At 40.3% G+C, this 21,527-nt stretch overlaps 1 protein-coding gene across 1 annotated transcript in view; it reads right to left on the bottom strand.

Annotated features, from left to right (window-relative positions):
* UBR3 (ubiquitin protein ligase E3 component n-recognin 3) overlaps positions 1-21,527 on the bottom strand; it is a 1,090,259-nt gene that overhangs the window by 814,361 nt on the left and 254,371 nt on the right. The window contains 2 exon segments of the mRNA XM_053698420.1: positions 5,244-5,423; positions 18,807-19,035. Of these exon segments, the coding sequence (XP_053554395.1) occupies positions 5,244-5,423; positions 18,807-19,035 (409 nt within the window).

Raw genomic sequence — 21,527 nt, 5'->3', positions numbered from 1 at the left:
AACCTTTGTAAAGATTCTCGGGGCTGTAGCCAACCCGAAGGGAAGAGCTACAAATTGGTAATGCCTGTCTAGAAAGGCAAACCTTAGAAACCGATGATGATCTTTGTGAATCGGTATGTGAAGGTAGGCATCCTTTAAGTCCACTGTGGTCATGTACTGACCTTCTTGGATCATGGGTAGGATGGTCCGAATAGTTTCCATTTTGAAAGATGGAACTCTGAGGAATTTGTTTAAGATCTTTAGATCCAAAATTGGTCTTTTTTGGGAACCACAAACAGATTTGAATAAAAACCCTGTCCTTGTTCCGTCCGCGGAACTGGATGGATCACTCCCATAACTAGGAGGTCTTGCACACAGCGTAGGAATGCCTCTTTCTTTATCTGATTTGCAGATAGCCTTGAAAGATGAAATCTCCCTTGTGGAGGGGAAGCTTTGAAGTCCAGAAGATATCCCTGAGATATGATCTCCAACGCCCAGGGATCCTGAACATCTCTTGCCCACGCCTGGGCGAAGAGAGAAAGTCTGCCCCCTACTAGATCCGTCGCCGGATAGGGGGCCGTTCCTTCATGCTGTCTTAGAGGCAGCAGCAGGCTTTCTGGCCTGCTTGCCTTTGTTCCAGGACTGGTTAGGTTTCCAGGCCTGCTTAGATTGAGCAAAAGTTCCCTCTTGTTTTGAAGCGGAGGAAGTTGATGATGCACCTGCCTTGAAATTTCGAAAGGCACGAAAATTAGACTGTTTGGCCTTTGCTTTGGCCCTGTCCTGAGGAAGGGTGTGACCCTTACTTCCAGTAATGTCAGCAATAATTTCCTTCAAACCAGGCCCGAATAAGGTCTGCCCCTTGAAAGGAATGTTGAGTAATTTAGACTTCGAAGTCACGTCAGCTGACCAGGATTTAAGCCATAGCGCACTACGCTCTTGGATGGCGAATCCGGAATTCTTAGCCGTTTAGTCAAATGAACAATGGCATCAGAAACAAATGAGTTAGCTAGCTTAAGTGTTCTAAGCTTGTCAATAATTTCAGTCAATGGAGCTGTATGGATGGCCTCTTCTAGGGCCTCAAACCAGAATGCCGCCACGGCCGTGACAGGCGCAATGCATGCAAGGGGCTGTAAAATAAAACCTTGTTGAATAAACATTTTCTAAAGGTAACCCTCCAATTTTTTATCCATTGGATCTGAAATAGCAAAACTGTCCTCAACCGGTATAGTAGTACGCTTTGCTAAAGTAGAAACTGCTCCCTCCACCTTAGGGACCGTCTGCCATAAGTCCTGTGTAGTGGCGTCTATTGGAAACATTTTTCTAAATATAGGAGGTGGGGAAAAAGGCACCCCCGGTCTATCCCACTCCTTCCTAATAATTTCTGTAAGCCTTTTAGGTACAGGAAAAACATCAGTACACACCGGTACCGCATAGTATTTATCCAGCCTACACAATTTCTCTGGTACTGCAACTGTGTTACAGTCATTCAGAGCAGCTAATACCTCCCCAAGCAACACACGGAGGTTCTCAAGCTTAAAATTAAAATTAGAAATCTCTGAATCAGGTTTCCCCGAATCAGAGATGTCCCCCACAGACTGAAGCTCTCCGTCCTCATGATCTGCATATTGTGACGCAGTATCAGACATGGCCCTTACAGCATCTGCGCGCTCTGTATTTCTCCTAACCCCAGAGTAATCGCGCTTGCCTCTTAATTCAGGCAACCTGGATAATACCTCTGACAGGCTATTATTCATGATTGCAGCCATGTCCTGCAAGGTAATCGCTATGGGCGACCCTGATGTAATTGGCGCCATATTAGCGTGCATCCCCTGAGCGGGAGGCGAAGGGTCTGACACGTGGGGAGAGTTAGTCGGCATAACTTCCCCCTCGTCAGAATCTTCTGGTGATATTTATTTTATAGTTAAAGACTGATCTTTACTGTTTAAGGTGAAATCAATACATTTAGTACACATTCTCCTATGGGGCTCCACCATGGCTTTCAAACATAATGAACAAGTAGTTTCCTCTGTGTCAGACATGTTTAAACAGACTAGCAATGAGACTAGCAAGCTTGGAAAACACTTTAAACAAGTTTACAAGCAATATAAAAAACGTTACTGCACCTTTAAGAAACACAAATGTTGTCAAAATTTAAAATAACAGTGAAAAAAGGCAGTTACACTAACAAAATTTTTACAGTGTATGTAACAAGTTAGCAGAGCATTGCACCCACTTGCAAATGGATGATTAACCCCTTAATACCCAAAACTGAATAATAACAGTCACAACAACTGCCACAGCTCTACTGTGGCTTTTTACCTCCCTCAAAAACGACTTTGAAGCCTTTTGAGCCCTCCAGAGATGTCCTGGATCATGCAGAGGGAAGCTGAATGTCTCTGTCAGTATTTTTACCTGCACAGAAAAGCACTAAAAAAGGCCCCTCCCACTCATATTACAACAGTGGAAAGCCTAAGGAAACTGTTACTAGGCAAAATTCAAGCCAGCCATGTGTAAAAAAACTAGGCCCCAATAAGTTTTATCACCAAATACATATAAAAACGATTAAACATGCCAGCAAACTTTTTATATTACATTTTTATAAGAGTATGTATCTCTATTAATAAGCCTGATACCAGTCGCTATAACTGCATTTAAGGCTTTACTTACATTAGTTCGGTATCCGCAGCAAATTCCATCCCTAGAAAAATATTAACTGCACATACCTTATTGCAGGAAAACCTGCACGCCATTCCCTCTCTGAAGTTACCTCACTCCTCAGAATATGTGAGAACAGCCATGGATCTTAGTTACTTCTGCTAAGATCATAGAAAACGCAGGCAGATTCTTCTTCTAAATACTGCCTGAGATAAACAGTACACTCTTTTGATTGAAGAATAAACTAAGTATAAAACACCACACTCCTCTTACGACCTCCATCTTGGTTGAGGCTTGCAAGAGAATGACTGGATATGACAGTTAGGGGAGGAGCTATATAGCAGCTCTGCTGTGGGTGATCCTCTTGCAACTTCCTGTTGGGAAGGAGAATATCCCACAAGTAATGGATGATCCGTGGACTGGATACACTTAACAAGAGAAATGGGAGAAGGAAATACCTGGTCTCTCCCATTCCTTAGCAACAATCTCTGAAGTTCTCTTGGGAACTGGAAAGACACCAGAATAAGAAGGGACTTCCAGAAATCTGTCCAACTTACTCAACTTCTCTGGAGGAACCACTATTGAATCACAGTCGTCCAGAGTCCCCAAAACCTCCCTCAATAATAAACGGAGGTGTTCAAGTTTGAACCTGAAAGAAAACACTTCTGAATCCGTCAGTGGTAAGGCACTTCCTGAATCAGAAAGCTCACCTTCAGATAGGACCTCCATACCCTCCAACTCAGAGCCCAGGGAGGGTACCTCTGAGATCGCCAGCATATCAGAAACCGCATTGACCATGTGGTTTTCATTCCTTTTGCGCTTGCCAATCTGATTGAACTTGAATATGATTGACTGATTCAATAAGCCATTCAGATTTTTCCTACCTTAATTCCGATTGGCTCTAGAATCCTATCAGCCAATCGGAATTCGAGGGACGCCATCTTGGATGACGTCACTTAAAGGAACCTTCATTCGTCGGGAGTCGCCGGAAGAAGAGGATGGATCCGCGTCGGCTGCTTCAAGATAGTCTCGCTCCGCGCCGGATGGATGAAGATAGAAGACGCCGCCTGGATGAACATGTCTACCGGTCCGGATGTCCTCTTCTTGCCGGATAGGATGAAGACTTCGGACCCTCTTCTGGACCACTTCTTCCCGGATAGGATGAAGACTTCGGACCCTCTTCTGGACGGATCGGTGATACCAGGCATGGTGAAGATAAGGTAGGGAGATCTTCAGGGGCGTAGTGTTAGGTTTTTTAAGGGGTGTTTGGGTTAGATTAGGGGTATGTGGGCGGTGGGTTGTAATGTTGGGGGGGGATATTGTATGTTTTTTTTAAATGCAAAAGAGCTGATTTCTTTGGGGCATGCCCCGCAAAAGGCCCTTTTAAGGGCTGGTAAGGTTAAAGAGCTGTTATCTTTTTATTTTAGAATAGGGTAGGTCATTTTTTTATTTTGGGGAGCTTAGAGTAGGTGTAATTAGTTTAAAATTCTTGTAATCTTTTTTTATTTTTTGTAATTTAGTGGGGGGGGTTGTAATTTAGTTGATTTAATTGTAGTTAATTGTAGATAGTTTAGTTAATTAATTTATTGATAGTGTAGTGTTAGCTTTAATTGTAACTTAGGTTAGGATTTATTTTACAGGTAGTTTTGTAATTATTTTAACTAGGTAGCTATTAAATAGTTATTAACTATTTAATAGCTATTGTACCTAGTTAAAATAGATACAAAGTTGCCTGTAAAATAAATATAAATGCTAAAATAGCTACAATATAATTATTTGTTATATTGTAGCTATATTAGGGTTTATTTTACAGGTAAGTATTTAGCTTTAAATAGGATTAATTTATTTAATAAGATTTATTTTATTTTGTTAGATTTAAATTATATTTAACTTAGGGGGGTGTTAGTGTTAGGGTTAGACTTAGCTTTAGCGGTTAATACATTTATTAGAGTAGCGGCGAGGTCCGGTCGGCAGATTAGGGGTTAATAAGTGTAGTTAGGTAGCGGCGACGTTGGGGGGGGCGGGGGCAGAATAGGGTTTAATAAATATAATATAGGGGTCGGCGATGTTAGGGGCAGCAGTGGATGTAAATTATGCTCTACGCTCCCTTTTTGGAGCCTAACACAGCCCTTCAGAGAACTCTAAATACCAGCGTTGTTTAAAAGGTGCGGGGGGGAAAAAACACGCGTAGCTAACGCACCCCTTCCAACGCAAAACTCTAAATCTAGGTGTATGTGTTTAACATCCGTAAAAGGGTTAAACATATAGGGAAAATACTGCTTAGGTGTTGCAAGCATTATCTTGGCATAGCAGAGGTCTTTTTTACTTCCAGATGTTATTCTATATAGGATGTGATCTGTGCTATCCCATACAACATAATTTTTTTATTTTTTTATTATGCGATATATATAATTTTGTTTAAACAATCATGTGTAATAAATACATTATTAATAACCCATTAAATTCAGACACACATATATACACACACATATCCCTCACATGATAAGAATTATATGTAATATATTTACAGCAGGACCTAAAATGCCTATTGTATGAAATTTTTAAAGTAAAAATAAATAAGCTGCATTTAACATAACTAGAAAACTCACCTTGAAAGAATGAAACAAAATTCATCCAGGTAGCTAATAATCTATGGTCTTCCAAGAATTTCTTCGCAACACTTTGGTGTGAAAGGATATTTATAAAATCACTAACAAGTGGCCAATATGTATTGTTCTTCAATAATGCTTCCCCACAGTTTACCACAACATGTAAACTGTTTTCTTCATCTAAAAAAGAATCACATGCTTAAGGTCTAGAAGATATATGTAAATGATAAATGCATGCAACGAAAAGCAGATAACACACTAAATAAATATTAAAAAAAATAAAAAAAATACACAAATCACCTAGTATCATATTACCACCAAGGTACAGATGTACGTTAATTCAGATTTTCAAGCTATATTTCATCTTAAATACTCAGTGGCTATAGCGTGGTATTTAACTTTACATACTTTGGGAAATGTGCATTGCAAAGCTTTGGCCAATATTCATATGCACATCCTATATCCAATTTGGTCAGGGTACATATGACAAATTAAGACATAAGCCATAATTGGAGTTATTATTCCCTATACAACAACAGTATCTTACAACATACTTACCAATTACTTTACCATTTTAAGGTGCCAAAATACAAGGTTAAGAGTTATTATAGCAATCTCTGGAAGACCTTTGGTTTGGTCTACACTTTGACATTTGGGTACTTATCAAGCTTGACCACTTGCTTGTGAAGCTACAAAATCTTACACTAAATATGCCTTTCTACCATTAGCAAATAATGGATTCCATCTGTAAACACAGGCTAAGAGAGCTACAAGACTGCTGCAGCATTACACAAAGTCAGAATATGGTACCGTCTAATTGGTGAAAGCACAAAATATAGCCACAAAAACAAATTAACATAATAAAATATAGCTTTAGTTCACATGGCACCTAGTAACAAAGTTCCTCACTAGCTAAACTTAAATCATTACTTTGTATGTATAGATAATTAAAACAATCATACCCAGCTTAAAAAAACAGAATTTATGCTTACCTGATAAATTACTTTCTCCAACGTTGTGTCCGGTCCACGGCGTCATCCATTACTTGTGGGATATTCTCCTCCCCTACAGGGAAAGGCAAGGAGAGCACACAGCAAGAGCTGTCCATATAGCTTCCCCTCTGGCTCCGCCCCCCAGTCATTCGACCGACGGTTAGGAGAAAAAGGAGAAACTATAGGGTGCCGTGGTGACTGTAGTGTATAAAGAAAAAGAAAAAATTTTCAAACCTGATTAAAAAACCAGGGCGGGCCGTGGACCGGACACACCGTTGGAGAAAGTAATTTATCAGGTAAGCATAAATTCTGTTTTCTCCAACATTGGTGTGTCCGGTCCACGGCGTCATCCATTACTTGTGGGAGCCAATACCAAAGCTTTAGGACACGGATGAAGGGAGGGAGCAAATCATGTTACCTAAACAGAAGGCACCACGGCTTGCAAAACCTTTCTCCCAAAAACAGCCTCCGAAGAAGCAAAAATATCAAATTTGTAAAAAAAAAAAAAAAGTTTGCAGAGAAGACCAAGTCGCTGCCTTACATATCTGATTAACAGAAGCCTCGTTCTTGAAGGCCCATGTGGAAGCCACAGCCCTAGTGGAGTGAGCTGTGATTTGTTCAGGAGGCTGCCGTCCGGCAGTCTCATAAGCCAATCGGATAATGCTTTTCAGCCAGAAAGAAAGAGAGGTAGCAATAGCTTTTTGTCCTCTCCTCTTACCAGAGTAAACGACAAACAAGGATGAGGTTTGTCTAAAATTCTTTGTTGCTTCTAAATAGAACTTTAAAGCACGGACTACATCTAAATTGTGTAACAAACGTTCCTTCTTTGAAACTGGATTCGGGCACAGAGAAGGAACAACTATTTCCTGGTTAATATTCTTGTTGGAAACAACTTTTGGAAGAAAACCAGGCTTGGTACGCAAAATAACCTTATCTGAATGGAACACCAGATAGGGTGGATCACACTGCAAAGCAGATAATTCAGAAACTCTTCTAGCAGAAGAAATAGCAACCAAAAACAGAACTTTCCAAGATAGCAACTTGATATCTATGGAATGTAAGGGTTCAAACGGAACCCCCTGAAGAACTGAAAGAACTAAATTTAGACTCCAAGGAGGAGTCAAGGGTCTGTAAACAGGTTTGATTCTGACCAAAGCCTGTACAAAAGCTTGTACCTCTGGCACAGCTGCCAGTCGTTTGTATAACAAGACAGATAAAGCAGAACTCTGTCCTTTTAGAGAACTCGCTGACAATCCCTTTTCCAAACCTTCTTGGAGAAAGGAGAGGATCTTAGGAATTTTAATCTTACTCCAGGAGAATCCCTTGGATTCACACCAACAGATATATCTTTTCCATATTTTATGGTAAATCTTTCTAGACACAGGTTTTCTGGCTTGGACCAGAGTATCTATCACTGAATCTGAAAACCCACGCTTGGATAAAATCAAACGTTCAATTTCCAAGCAGTCAGCTGCAGAGAAATTAGATTTGGATGTTCGAATGGACCTTGTACTAGAAGATCCTGTCTCAAAGGTAGCTTCCATGGTGGAGCCGATGACATATTCACCAGGTCTGCATACCAAGTCCTGCGCGGCCACGCAGGAGGTATCAGAATCACTGAGGCCTTCTCCTGTTTGATCCTGGCTACAAGACTGGGAAGGAGAGGGAACGGTGGAAACGCATAAGCTAGGTTGAACGACCAAGGCGCCACTAATGCATCCACTAGAGTGGCCTTGGGATCCCTGGATCTGGACCCGTAGCAAGGAACCTTGAAGTTCTGACGAGACGCCATCAGATCCATGTCAGGAATGCCCCATAATTGAGTCAACTGGGCAAACACCTACGGGTGGAGTTCCCACTCCCCCGGATAGAAAATCTGACGACTCAGATAATCCGCCTCCCAGTTGTCTACTCCTGGGATGTGGATTGCAGATAGGTGGCAGGAGTGATCCTCCGTCCATTTGATGATCTTGGATACCTCTCTCATCGCCAAGGAACTCCTTGTTCCTCCCTGATGGTTGATGTAAGCTACAGTCGTCATGTTATCTGACTGGAATCTTATGTATCCGGCCTTCGCTAGATGAGGCCAAGCCCGGAGAGCATTGAATATCGCTCTCAGTTCCAGGATGTTGATCGGGAGAAGAGACTCTTCCCGAGACCATAAACCCTGAGTTTTCAGGGAATCCCAGACCGCGCCCCAGCCTGATAGACTGGCGTCGGTCGTGACAATGACCCACTTTGGTCTGCAGAAACTCATTCCCTGAGACAGGTGATCCTGTCTACTGGAGCATGCACAGTTGTAATGGTCTTAGATGAATTCGAGCAAAAGGAACTATGTCCATTGCTGCAACCATCAACCCTACTACTTCCATGCACTGAGCTATGGAAGGCTGCAGAATAGAGAGAAGAACTTGACAAGCTTTTAGAAGCTTTGTCTTTCTGACTTCTGTCAGGAAGATCTTCATTTCAAAAGAATCTATTATTGTTCCCAAAAAGGAAACTCTTGTCGACGGAGACAGGGAACTCTTTTCTACGTTCACCTTCCACCCGTGAGATCTGAGAAAGGCTAGAACAATGTCTGTATGAGCCTTTGCCTTGGAAAGAGACGACGCTTGAATTAGAATGTCGTCCAGATAAGGTGCCACTGCAATGCCCCTTGGTCTTAGAACCGCCAGAAGGGACCCGAGCACCTTTGTGAAAATTCTGGGAGCAGTGACTAGTCCAAATGGGAGAGCCACGAACTGATAATGTTTGACCAGAAAGGCGAACCTTAGGAACTGATGATGATCTTTGTGGATATGAATATTTAGATACGCATCCTTTAAATCCACGGTAGTCATATATTGACCCTCCTGGATTGTAGGTAAAATTGTTCGAATGGTTTCCATATTGAACGATGGAACTCTGAGAAATTTGTTTAGAATTTTTAAATCCAGAATTGGTCTGAAAGTTCCCTCTTCTTTGGGAACTACAAACAGATTTGAGTAAAAACCCCTGACCTTGTTCCACAGTTGGAACTGGGTGTATCACTCCCATCTTTAACAGGTCTTCTACACAATGTAAGAATGCCTGTCTATTTATTTGGTTTGAAGATAAGTGAGAAATGTGGAACCTTCCCCTTGGGGGTAGTTCCTTGAATTCTAGAAGATAACCCTGAGAGACTATTTCTAGTGTCCAGGGATCCTGAACATCTCTTGCCCAAGCCTGAGCAAAGAGAGAGAGTCTGTCCCCTACTAGATCCGGTCCCGGATCGGGGGCTACCCCTTCATGCTGTCTTGGTAGCAGCAGCAGGCTTCTTGGCCTGTTTACCCTTATTCCAGCCTTGCATTGGTTTCCAAGCTGGTTTAGTCTGGGAAGCATTACCCTCTTGTCTAGAGGCTGCCGAGTTAGAAGCCGGTCCGTTCCTGAAATTGCGAAAGGAACGAAAATTGGACTTATTCTTAGCCTTGAAAGGCCTATCCTGTGGGAGGGCATGGCCCTTTCCCCCAGTGATGTCTGAAATAATTTCTTTCAATTCTGGCCCAAAAAGGGTCTTACCTTTGAAAGGGATATTAAGCAATTTTGTCTTGGAAGATACATCCGGCTTCTTGGCCTGTTTACCCTTATTCCAGCCTTGCATTGGTTTCCAAGCTGGTTTAGTCTGGGAAGCATTACCCTCTTGTCTAGAGGCTGCCGAGTTAGAAGCCGGTCCGTTCCTGAAATTGCGAAAGGAACGAAAATTGGACTTATTCTTAGCCTTGAAAGGCCTATCCTGTGGGAGGGCATGGCCCTTTCCCCCAGTGATGTCTGAAATAATTTCTTTCAATTCTGGCCCAAAAAGGGTCTTACCTTTGAAAGGGATATTAAGCAATTTTGTCTTGGAAGATACATCCGCCGACTTTAGCCAGAGCGCTCTGCGCGTCACAATTGCAAACCCTGAATTTTTCGCCGCTAATCTCGCTAACTGCAAAGCGGCGTCTAAAAACATAATTTATGTAAGAACTTACCTGATAAATTCATTTCTTTCATATTAGCAAGAGTCCATGAGCTAGTGACGTATGGGATATACATTCCTACCAGGAGGGGCAAAGTTTCCCAAACCTCAAAATGCCTATAAATACACCCCTCACCACACCCACAATTCAGTTTAACGAATAGCCAAGAAGTGGGGTGATAAAAAAGTGCGAAAGCATATAAAATAAGGAATTGGAATAATTGTGCTTTATACAAAATCATAACCACCACAAAAAAAGGGCGGGCCTCATGGACTCTTGCTAATATGAAAGAAATGAATTTATCAGGTAAGTTCTTACATAAATTATGTTTTCTTTCATGTAATTAGCAAGAGTCCATGAGCTAGTGACGTATGGGATAATGACTACCCAAGATGTGGATCTTTCCACACAAGAGTCACTAGAGAGGGAGGGATAAAATAAAGACAGCCAATTCCTGCTGAAAATAATCCACACCCAAAATAAAGTTTAACGAAAAACATAAGCAGAAGATTCAAACTGAAACCGCTGCCTGAAGTACTTTTCTACCAAAAACTGCTTCAGAAGAAGAAAATACATCAAAATGGTAGAATTTAGTAAAAGTATGCAAAGAGGACCAAGTTGCTGCTTTGCAGATCTGGTCAACCGAAGCTTCATTCCTAAACGCCCAGGAAGTAGAAACTGACCTAGTAGAATGAGCTGTAATTCTCTGAGGCGGAGTTTTACCCGACTCAACATAGGCAAGATGAATTAAAGATTTCAACCAAGATGCCAAAGAAATGGCAGAAGCTTTCTGGCCTTTTCTAGAACCGGAAAAGATAACAAATAGACTAGAAGTCTTACGAAAAGATTTCGTAGCTTCAACATAATATTTCAAAGCTCTAACAACATCCAAAGAATGCAACGATTTTTCCTTAGAATTCTTAGGATTAGGACATAATGAAGGAACCACAATTTCTCTACTAATGTTGTTGGAATTCACAACTTTAGGTAAAAATTCAAAAGAAGTTCGCAACACCGCCTTATCCTGATGAAAAATCAGAAAAGGAGACTCACAAGAAAGAGCAGATAATTCAGAAACTCTTCTGGCAGAAGAGATGGCCAAAAGGAACAAAACTTTCCAAGAAAGTAATTTAATGTCCAATGAATGCATAGGTTCAAACGGAGGAGCTTGAAGAGCTCCCAGAACCAAATTCAAACTCCAAGGAGGAGAAATTGACTTAATGACAGGTTTTATACGAACCAAAGCTTGTACAAAACAATGAATATCAGGAAGAATAGCAATCTTTCTGTGAAAAAGAACAGAAAGAGCAGAGATTTGTCCTTTCAAAGAACTTGCGGACAAACCCTTATCTAAACCATCCTGAAGGAACTGTAAAATTCTCGGTATTCTAAAAGAATGCCATGAAAAATGATGAGAAAGACACCAAGAAATATAAGTCTTCCAGACTCTATAATATATCTCTCGAGATACAGATTTACGAGCCTGTAACATAGTATTAATCACAGAGTCAGAGAAACCTCTTTGACCAAGAATCAAGCGTTCAATCTCCATACCTTTAAATTTAAGGATTTCAGATCCTGATGGAAAAAAGGACCTTGTGACAGAAGGTCTGGTCTTAACGGAAGAGTCCACGGTTGGCAAGAGGCCATCCGGACAAGATCCGCATACCAAAACCTGTGAGGCCATGCCGGAGCTACCAGCAGAACAAACGAGCATTCCTTCAGAATCTTGGAGATTACTCTTGGAAGAAGAACTAGAGGAGGAAAGATATAGGCTGGATGATACTTCCAAGGAAGTGATAATGCATCCACTGCCTCCGCCTGAGGATCCCGGGATCTGGACAGATACCTGGGAAGTTTCTTGTTTAGATGAGACGCCATCAGATCTATTTCTGGAAGTTCCCACATTAGAACAATCTGAAGAAATACCTCTGGGTGAAGAGACCATTCGCCCGGATGCAACGTTTGGCGACTGAGATAATCCGCTTCCCAATTGTCTACACCTGGGATATGAACCGCAGAGATTAGACAGGAGCTGGATTCCGCCCAAACCAAAATTCGAGATACTTCTTTCATAGCCAGAGGACTGTGAGTCCCTCCTTGATGATTGATGTATGCCACAGTTGTGACATTGTCTGTCTGAAAACAAATGAACGATTCTCTCTTCAGAAGAGGCCAAAACTGAAGAGCTCTGAAAATTGCACGGAGTTCCAAAATATTGATCGGTAATCTCACCTCCTGAGATTCCCAAACTCCTTGTGCCGTCAGAGATCCCCACACAGCTCCCCAACCTGTGAGACTTGCATCTGTTGAAATTACAGTCCAGGTCGGAAGCACAAAAGAAGCCCCCTGAATTAAACGATGGTGATCTGTCCACCATGTTAGAGAGTGTCGAACAATCGGTTTTAAAGATATTAATTGAGATATCTTCGTGTAATCCTTGCACCATTGCTTCAGCATACAGAGCTGAAGAGGTCGCATGTGAAAACGAGCAAAGGGGATCGCGTCCGATGCAGCAGTCATAAGACCTAGAATTTCCATGCATAAGGCTACCGAAGGGAATGATTGTGACTGAAGGTTTCGACAAGCTGTAATCAACTTTAGACGTCTCTGGTCTGTTAAAGACAGAGTCATGGACACTGAATCCATCTGGAAACCCAGAAAGGTTACCCTTGTCTGAGGAATCAAAGAACTTTTTGGTAAATTGATCCTCCAACCATGATCTTGAAGAAACAACACAAGTCGATTCGTATGAGATTCTGCTAAATGTAAAGACTGAGCAAGTACCAAGATATCGTCCAAATAAGGAAATACCACAATACCCTGTTCTCTGATTACAGACAGCAGGGCACCGAGAACCTTTGTAAAAATTCTTGGAGCTGTAGCTAGGCCAAACGGCAGAGCCACAAACTGGTAATGCTTGTCCAGAAACGAGAATCTCAGGAACTGATAATGATCTGGATGAATCGGAATATGCAGATATGCATCCTGTAAATCTATTGTGGACATATAATTCCCTTGCTGAACAAAAGGTAAGATAGTCCTTACAGTTACCATCTTGAACGTTGGTATCCTTACATAACGATTCAATATTTTTAGATCCAGAACTGGTCTGAAAGAATTCTCCTTCTTTGGTACAATGAAGAGATTTGAATAAAACCCCATCCCCTGTTCCGGAACTGGAACTGGCATAATTACTCCAGTAAACTCTAGATCTGAAACACATTTCAGAAATGCTTGAGCTTTTACTGGATTTACTGGGACACGGGAAAGAAAAAATCTCTTTGCAGGAGGTCTCAACTTGAAACCAATTCTGTACCCTTCTGAAACAATGCTCTGAATCCAAAGATTGTGAACAGAATTGATCCAAATTTCCTTGAAAAAACTTAACCTGCCCCCTACCAGCTGAGCTGGAATGAGGGCCGCACCTTCATGTGGACTTAGAAGCAGGCTTTGCCTTTCTAGCTGGCTTGGATTTATTCCAGACTGGAGATGGTCTCCAAACTGAAACTGCTCCTGAGGATGAAGGATCAGGCTTTTGTTCTTTGTTGAAACGAAAGGAACGAAAACGATTATTAGCCCTGTTTTTACCTTTAGATTTTTTATCCTGTGGTAAAAAAGTTCCTTTCCCACCAGTAACAGTTGAAATAATGGAATCCAACTGAGAACCAAATAATTTGTTACCCTGGAAAGAAATGGAAAGTAAAGTTGATTTAGAAGCCATATCAGCATTCCAAGTTTTAAGCCATAAAGCTCTTCTAGCTAAAATAGCTAGAGACATAAACCTGACATCAACTCTGATAATATCAAAAATGGCATCACAGATAAAATTATTAGCATGCTGAAGAAGAATAATAATATCATGAGAATCACGATGTGTTACTTGTTGCGCTAAAGTTTCCAACCAAAAAGTTGAAGCTGCAGCAACATCAGCCAAAGATATAGCAGGTCTAAGAAGATTACCTGAACACAGATAAGCTTTTCTTAGAAAGGACTCAATTTTCCTATCTAGAGGATCCTTAAACGAAGTACCATCTGACGTAGGAATAGTAGTACGTTTAGCAAGGGTAGAAATAGCCCCATCAACTTTAGGGATCTTGTCCCAAAATTCTAATCTGTCAGACGGCACAGGATATAATTGCTTAAAACGTTTAGAAGGAGTAAATGAATTACCCAAATTAACCCATTCTTTGGAAATTACTGCAGAAATAGCATTAGGAACAGGAAAAACTTCTGGAATAACCACAGGAGCTTTAAATACCTTATCTAAACGTTTAGAATTAGTATCAAGAGGACCAGAATCCTCTATTTCTAAAGCAATTAGTACTTCTTTAAGTAAAGAACGAATAAATTCCATTTTAAATAAATATGAAGATTTATCAGCATCAACCTCTGAGACAGAATCCTCTGAACCAGAGGAATCATCAGAATCAGAATGATGATGTTCATTTAAAAATTCATCTGTAGGGAGAGAAGTTTTAAAAGATTTTTTACGTTTACTAGAAGGAGAAATAACAGACATAGCCTTCTTTATGGATTCAGAAACAAAATCTCTTATATTATCAGGAACATTCTGCACCTTAGATGTTGAAGGAACTGCAACAGGCAATGGTACTTTACTAAAGGAAATATTATCTGCTTTAACAAGTTTGTCATGACAATCAATACAAACAACAGCTGGAGGAATAGCTACCAAAAGTTTACAGCAGATACACTTAGCTTTGGTAGATTCAGCACTTGACAGCGATTTTCCTGTAGTATCTTCTGACTCAGATGCAACGTGAGACATCTTGCAATATGTAAGAGAAAAAACAACATATATATAAAGCAAAATTGATCAAATTCCTTAAATGACAGTTTCAGGAATGGGAAAAAATGCCAAAGAACAAGCTTCTAGCAACCAGAAGCAATAAAAAATGAGACTTAAATAATGTGGAGACAAAAGTGACGCCCATATTTTTTCGCGCCAAATAAGACGCCCACATTATTTGGCGCCTAAATGCTTTTTGGCGCCAAAAATGACGCCACATCCGGAACGCCGACATTTTTGGCGCAAAATAACGTAAAAAAATGACGCAACTTCCGGCGACACGTATGACGCCGGAAACGGAAATAGAATTTTTGCGCCAAAAAAGTCCGCGCCAAGAATGACGCAATAAAATGAAGCATTTTCAGCCCCCGCGAGCCTAACAGCCCACAGGGAAAAAGTCAAATTTTAAGGTAAGAAAAATGTTAAATTAAAATGCATTATCCCAAATATGAAACTGACTGTCTGAAAATAAGGAAAGTTGAACATTCTGAGTCAAGGCAAATAAATGTTTGAATACATATATTTAGAACTTTATAAACAAAGTGCCCAACCATAGCTAGGAGTGTCACAGAAAATAAGACTTACTTACCCCAGGACACTCATCTACATATAGCAGATAGCCAAACCAGTACTGAAACGAGAATCAGCAGAGGTAATGGTATATATAAGAGTATATCGTCGATCTGAAAAGGGAGGTAAGAGATGAATCTCTACGACCGATAACAGAGAACCTATGAAATAGACCCCTTAGAAGGAGATCACTGCATTCAAATAGGCAATACTCTCCTCACATCCCTCTGACATTCACTGCACGCTGAGAGGAAAACCGGGCTCCAACTTGCTGCGGAGCGCATATCAACGTAGAATCTAGCACAAACTTACTTCACCACCTCCATCGGAGGCAAAGTTTGTAAAAACTGAATTGTGGGTGTGGTGAGGGGTGTATTTATAGGCATTTTGAGGTTTGGGAAACTTTGCCCCTCCTGGTAGGAATGTATATCCCATACGTCACTAGCTCATGGACTCTTGCTAATTACATGAAAGAAATAAAGGAATTAGCTAACTTAAGTGCGTGAATTCTGTCCATGACTTCCTCATACGGAGTCTCCCTACTGAGCGACTTTTCCAGTTCCTCGAACCAGAACCACGCTGCTGTAGTGACAGGAAAAATGCACAAAATAGGTTGAAGGAGGTAACCTTGCTGTACAAAAATCTTTTTTAAGCAAACCCTCCAATTTTTTATCCATAGGATCTTTGAAAGCACAATTGTCCTCAATGGGAATGGTCGTGCGTTTGGCTAGTGTAGAAACCGCCCCCTCGACCTTAGGGACTGTTTGCCATATGTCCTTCCTGGGGTCGACCATAGGGAACAATTTCTTAAATATAGGAGGAGGGACAAAAGGTATGCCTGGCTTCTCCCACTCCTTATTCACTATGTCCGCCACCCGTTTAGGTATCGGAAAGGCATCAGGGTGCACCGGGACCTCTAGGAACTTGTCCATCTTGCACAAGTTTTCTGGGATGACCAGATTGTCACAATCATCCAGAGTAGATAGCACCTCCTTAAGTAATGCGCGGAGATGCTCTGATTTAAATTTAAATGTCACAACATCAGGTTCTGCCTGCTGAGAAATTCTTCCTGTTTCAGAAATTTCTCCATCTGAGAAACCCTCCCTCACTGCCACTTCAGACTGGTGTGAGGGTATGACAGAAAAATTATCATCAGCGCCCTCCTGCTCTACAGTGTTTAAAACAGAGCAATCGCGCTTTCTCTGAAATGCTGGCATTTTGGATAAAATATTAGCTATGTAGTTATCCATTACTGCTGTCAATTGTTGCATAGTAACAAGCATTGGCGCGCTAGAAGTACTAGGGGTCGCCTGCGCGGGCATAACTGGTATAGACACAGAAGGAGAAGATGTAGAACTATCTCTACTTCCTTCATCTGAGGAATCATCCTGGGCAACCTTACTATTTGTGACAATACTGTCCTTACTGTGTTTGGACGCTATGGCACAATTATCACATATATTTGAAGGGGGAACCACATTGGCTTTCATACATACAGAACATGATCTATCTGAAGGTACAGACATGTTAAACAGGCTTAAACTGGTTAATAAAGTACAAAAACCGTTTTAAAACAAAACCGTTACTGTCTCTTTAAATGTTAAACAGGGCACACTTTATTACTGAATATGTGAAAAACTATGAAGGAATTATCCAATCTTTACCAAATTACCACAGTGTCTTAATGCATTCAAAGTATTGCACCCCAATTTTCAAGTTGTTAACCCTTAAAATGTGGAAACCGGAGCCGTTTGAAATTTTAACCCCACTACAGTCCCAGCCACAGCCTTTGTTGTGACTTCAACTATCCCAGGGGGGTATTTAAAGCCTTCTAGGAACTTTTTCAGTGGACACCAGACCCTCTCACATGCATCTGCATAAACTGTACTTAAAAGAAACTGTGCAATAATGGCGCGAAAATGAGGCTCTGCCTAATACAGTGAAAGGCCCTTCCTGACTGGGAAGGTGTCTTAACTAGTGCCTGGCGATAAAAAACGTTCCCCAAATAATAAAAAGTGTGAAATCCACTTCAAACTTTAAATAAATACTTAAATAAACTATCGATTTAGCCCTGAGTGTCCACCAGTTAATAGCCCATAATAAGCCCTTTATTCTTTCTAAGTCTAAGAAAATGGCTTACCGAACCCAATGAAGGAAAAATGACAGCCTTCCAGCATTACACAGTCTGGTTAGAAAATGGCTAGTCATACCTTGAGCAGAAAAGTCTGCAAACTTTTCCCCCCAACTGAAGTTCTCTCATGTCAACAGTCCTGTGTGGGAACAGCAATCGATTTTAGTTACTGCTGCTAAAAATCATACTCCTCTTTTAAACAGAACTCTTCATCTCTTTCTGTTTCAGAGTAAATAGTACATACCAGCACTATTTTAAAATAACAAACTCTTGATAGAAGAAATAAAAAACTACAACTAACACCACAAACTCCTCACCATCCCCGTGGAGATGCTACTTGTTCAGAGCAGCAAGGAGAATGACTGGGGGGCGGAGCCAGAGGGGGAGCTATATGGACAGCTCTTGCTGTGTGCTCTCCTTGCCTTTCCCTGTAGGGGAGGAGAATATCCCACAAGTAATGGATGACGCCGTGGACCAGACACACCAATGTTGGAGAAAAGTTAACCACCAGTTTTAAAATAAATTAAATGTTTAGCCACTACCTGTAAAGCGTGACCTGAAGAACACTGCCTAGCTGCTCTGCAACGCTGACCACTACCTGCACAGTGTATCCTGATGAACATTTATGTCTGCCTTCACATCAACTATACCATATTGCCTGTTACCTATATCCATAATCAGCCTGTCTCCTGGCTTGAACTCTGTTCAGTTACCATCTAACTGGGTTGATTTCTATCAGAACATATCTACTTCTTTCCACTGCCTTTGCTCTATCCTTAGCATCATCCAGAGTAAAACTACTGTTGTCAGAACCTGTTTCTATCTTCTCAGTCAGAGATATATGCGTGATTACAATATATACTTACTTTCAACAATAGAGCATTCAAAGCTGTTCAGAAACCCATACAGTACTGGATAAACTGAATTGATTGCTGCACCATCAATTAATATGGCACCTCTGGTTTCAGGCCTATAGACCTATAGGTGTCAGTCTCACAATTTAAAAAAATAATTACTGTGTAATGATAAAAGGCAACCCCCTGAAGGATTTTTAGAGATTATAGTCTATCAAAATAATACAATTACCTTGTAATTCACTTTTAATAAGGCAACTTTCCATCATATAGAGCAAAACAGTGACCATAATCTCAAGCAGCTGACATTCTTCTGTCACTTGGCGTGCAAGTTCCTCATTGCTGAAAAGCTGCACACTAATGTGCACTATTCGATTAGACATGGTGTCAGATTCATGGCTTTTCTTTAATGTTTTCATAATGAATGCATAATGCTGGACAAATGTTTTTGTAAAAGCAATCTGCAAAAAAACAAACGTATTTTAACATCATACAAAGTATAAAATATGTCAAGGTTTGGCAAATACAAACAGGTGACAGTTGCTGCTTTATGTTTTAATAAACAAATACAGGTTAACAACCAAGTAGCACACCTTACAGAACCTAGTAAACAAGTGAAGATGCTTGTACTGCTCAAAAATTAGAAGAGAGGAGTGAAAATGTACACAGAAACCATTTGAATCAAGCCTGCACTAAATTTAACTACATAATGTCGGTTTGGGAATTGATAAAGAGTTAGAGATTACTTTTAAAAGAAATTAACATGGTCCTGTTTTATTCCAAAAGAAGTGAAGAAATTCTTTGGTGATGGATTTACAAAAAATAAAAATAAATAAGACATTCAGTGATGACTTTATAAAAAGGTGTTCTAATCGTACCCTTTATGTGCCACTGCCTCCTCACTAAACGGCTCTGTGCTAGCCAATCGGCACTGTCCAGTATGCTAGCGCAGCAACTGGATAAGAGGTGGAAATATCATCTTACTGAAAAAAAGAGTGCTGTGAGCGAGAAGGCAGCAGCACAGAAAGTGTACGATTAATAGTGTTGGTAAATCCTAGCAATCATGTTTTGGGTCTTATTGCTTGAGAACTGCATTTTGTGTTACGAATATGTGAATACAGAAGACTTATGGACTTCCTGCTAGGGTCTGTGTTATATCTGGGAAATTTGCATATTAGCCAGTTTATTTGGTGTTCCCTGGCCATGTTAAGATAATGCTGATTAACAATATCAAAGCATATAATTATCTTTTTATGAACCTTTATTTAACAGTGTGATTTTTGTAATGAATCCTACCTGTCTCATATTTCAAATAAACACTTTTATGTCAATTGTAGTATTGTAAAGGTGCAGTTTCTTCTTATGCTGTTAGATTTCAGTAGCCATATACACCTCAGATTAATAAAGTAAAATGAATGTATAAATTGTAACATCTGCAATATAGCTCTAAACAAAATATGACATGCATACATTCTTTATTAAAAAAACATAATTTATGTAAGAATTTACCTGATATATTAATTTCTTTCATATTGGCAAGAGTCCATGAGCTAGTGACGTATGGGATATACAATCCTACCAGGAGGGGCAAAGTTTCCCAAACCTCAAAATGCCTATAAATACACCCCTCACCACACCCACAATTCAGTTTAACGAATAGCCAAGTAGTGGGGTGATAAAGAAAGGAGTAAAAAGCATCAACAAAGGAATTTGGAAATAATTGTGATTTATACAAAAAAATCATAACCACCATAAAAAGGGTGGGCCTCATGGACTCCTGCCAATATGAAATAAATTAATTTATCAGGTAAATTCTTATATAAATTATGTTTTCTTTCATGTAATTGGCAAGAGTCCATGAGCTAGTGACGTATGGGATATACCCAAGATGTGGAACTCCACTCAAGAGTCACTAGAGAGAGAGGGATAAAAATAAACCACAGCCATTTCTCGCTGAAAAAAATAATCCACAACCCAAAATATAAGTTATTCTCATAATGAAAAGAAAAACTTAAAACATCAGCAGAAGAATCAAACTGAAACAGCTGCCTGAAGAACTTTTCTACCAAAAACTGCTTCTCACGAAGAAAATACATCAAAATGGTAGAATTTAGTAAATGTATGCAAAGAAGACCAAATTGCTGCTTTGCAAATCTGATCAACTGAAGCTTCATTCTTAAAAGCCCATGAAGTGGAGACTGATCTAGTAGAATGAGCTGTAATTCTGAGGCGGGCCTGACCCGACTCCAAATAAGCTTGATGAATCAAAATCTTTAACCAAGAAGCCAAGGAAATAGCAGAAGCCTTCTGACCTTTCCTAGGACCAGAAAACATAAATAGACTAGAAGTCTTCCTGAAATTTTTAGTAGCTTCAACATAACATTTCAAAGCTCTTACCACATCCAAAGAATGAAAGGATCTTTCCATAGAATTCTTAGGATTAGGAAACAAGGAAGGGACAACCGCCTTATCCTGATGAAAAACCAGAAAAGGAGATTCACAAGAAAGAGCAGATCGCTCAGAAACTCTTCTAGCTGAAGAGAAGGCCAAAAGGAACAACACTTTCCAAGAAAGTAGTTTAATGTCCAAAGAATGCATAGGTTCAAATGGAGGAGCCTGTAACGCCTTCAAAACCAAATTAAGACTCCAAGGAGGAGAAAATGATTTAATGACGGGCTTAATACAAACTAAAGCCGGTACAAAACAGTGAATATCAGGAAGTTTAGCAATCTTTCTATGAAATAAAACAGCAAGGGCCGAGATTTGTCCCTTCAGGATGGTTTGGATAAGGGTTTGTCTGCAAGTTCCTTGAAGAAACTGTAGAATTCTAGGAATTCTAAAAGAATGCCAAGAAAATTTATGAGAAGAACACCAGGAAATGAAGGTCTTCCAAACTCGATAATAAATCTTTCTAGAGACAGATTTACGAGCTTGTAACATAGTATTAATTACC

The sequence above is a fragment of the Bombina bombina genome, chromosome 1, assembly GCF_027579735.1.
Source record: "Bombina bombina isolate aBomBom1 chromosome 1, aBomBom1.pri, whole genome shotgun sequence".
NCBI classification, from domain to species: Eukaryota; Metazoa; Chordata; class Amphibia; order Anura; family Bombinatoridae; genus Bombina; species Bombina bombina.
The sequence above is the reverse complement of the archived record's forward strand: the minus strand, read 5'-3'. Positions and strand labels throughout refer to the sequence as shown.